Source organism: Galeopterus variegatus, unplaced genomic scaffold (genome assembly GCF_000696425.1).
Source record: "Galeopterus variegatus unplaced genomic scaffold, G_variegatus-3.0.2 Scaffold10077, whole genome shotgun sequence".
In the NCBI taxonomy this organism is placed as follows: Eukaryota; Metazoa; Chordata; class Mammalia; order Dermoptera; family Cynocephalidae; genus Galeopterus; species Galeopterus variegatus.
In genome coordinates this window covers 16,747-17,625 of record NW_007736188.1, presented here as the reverse complement: position 1 = coordinate 17,625, position 879 = coordinate 16,747, and the positions used below count along the sequence as shown (strand labels likewise).

Sequence of the window (879 nt, the reverse complement as noted above, 5' to 3'; positions counted from 1 at the left end):
TTTCAGTTTTTCTCCACCACATAAAGTGGTTTCTTTTTACCATTGGTTTGTTTGAATTAAGAGCCAAAGAAGGCTTAACATTTGATTACATTTGGTTGTACATATCTTAGTTTCTTTGTAGTATGCACTCTTGCTCACACTGCCCGAAAATGTCAGGCCTGGGAGTTGCATATTACTCGACAGGTAGAGTTGATGTGTAAAGGTACAATGAAATAATATATTTAAGAAGTTCTCACAGAGCACGAACAATGATTATCTGCATTTTGAAGCAGTAGTCTAAGTTTTGTACTTCTTTCTTCCAAACATTATGTTCATTATACTCCAAATTATAAAATACCTAAAGTAGGAGTTCAAATACCCTGTGTTATAACGTCTTCAGACTTGGTACATGGAGGAAGAGAGTACATTTGTTAGGTGAATTTGAGAAATACACAAACTAGGCAAAAGGAGGAATTTTTCTAATATAAGTGTATTGGATATGAAAATATTTCCAGAATTTTTTTATTTTGAAGCAACTCTAAAATTCAACTTTACATTCTCTCTTGCCCTCGGTCATTACTAGCTTTTAATAAGCTGTCTGTTGTATTTAGCTTCTACTTTAATATACATATCTATTAAACTGTAAGTTCATAATCTATATTGATGCTTTTTCTACCATCATTTAGGTTATTTCAGGCACGTGTCACTGAAACCCATTTGCCAGCTCAAGGTAAAATAATGTTTTCTAAAATGCCTAAATTGTTGATAATTTTGTCTCTGATTTGTACTGTTTTTCCCCACTTAAAAAACAAGTCCAGGGCCGAGCCTGTGGCGCACTTGGGAGAGTGCGGCGCTCCTGCCGCGGGTTCGGATCCTATATAGGGATGGCCGGTGCGCTCA

The 879-nt window shown here is 35.9% G+C and overlaps 1 protein-coding gene across 1 annotated transcript in view; it reads left to right on the top strand.

Moving 5' to 3' along the window:
- Positions 1-879, top strand: part of LOC103609779 (mitotic checkpoint serine/threonine-protein kinase BUB1-like) — a gene marked incomplete at its 3' end in the record, with an annotated part of 8,577 nt that overhangs the window by 6,080 nt on the left and 1,618 nt on the right. Inside the window, exon 5 of the mRNA XM_008594066.1 lies at positions 666-709. Within this exon, the coding sequence (XP_008592288.1) occupies positions 666-709 (44 nt within the window). The remainder of the gene's footprint in view (positions 1-665; positions 710-879) is intronic.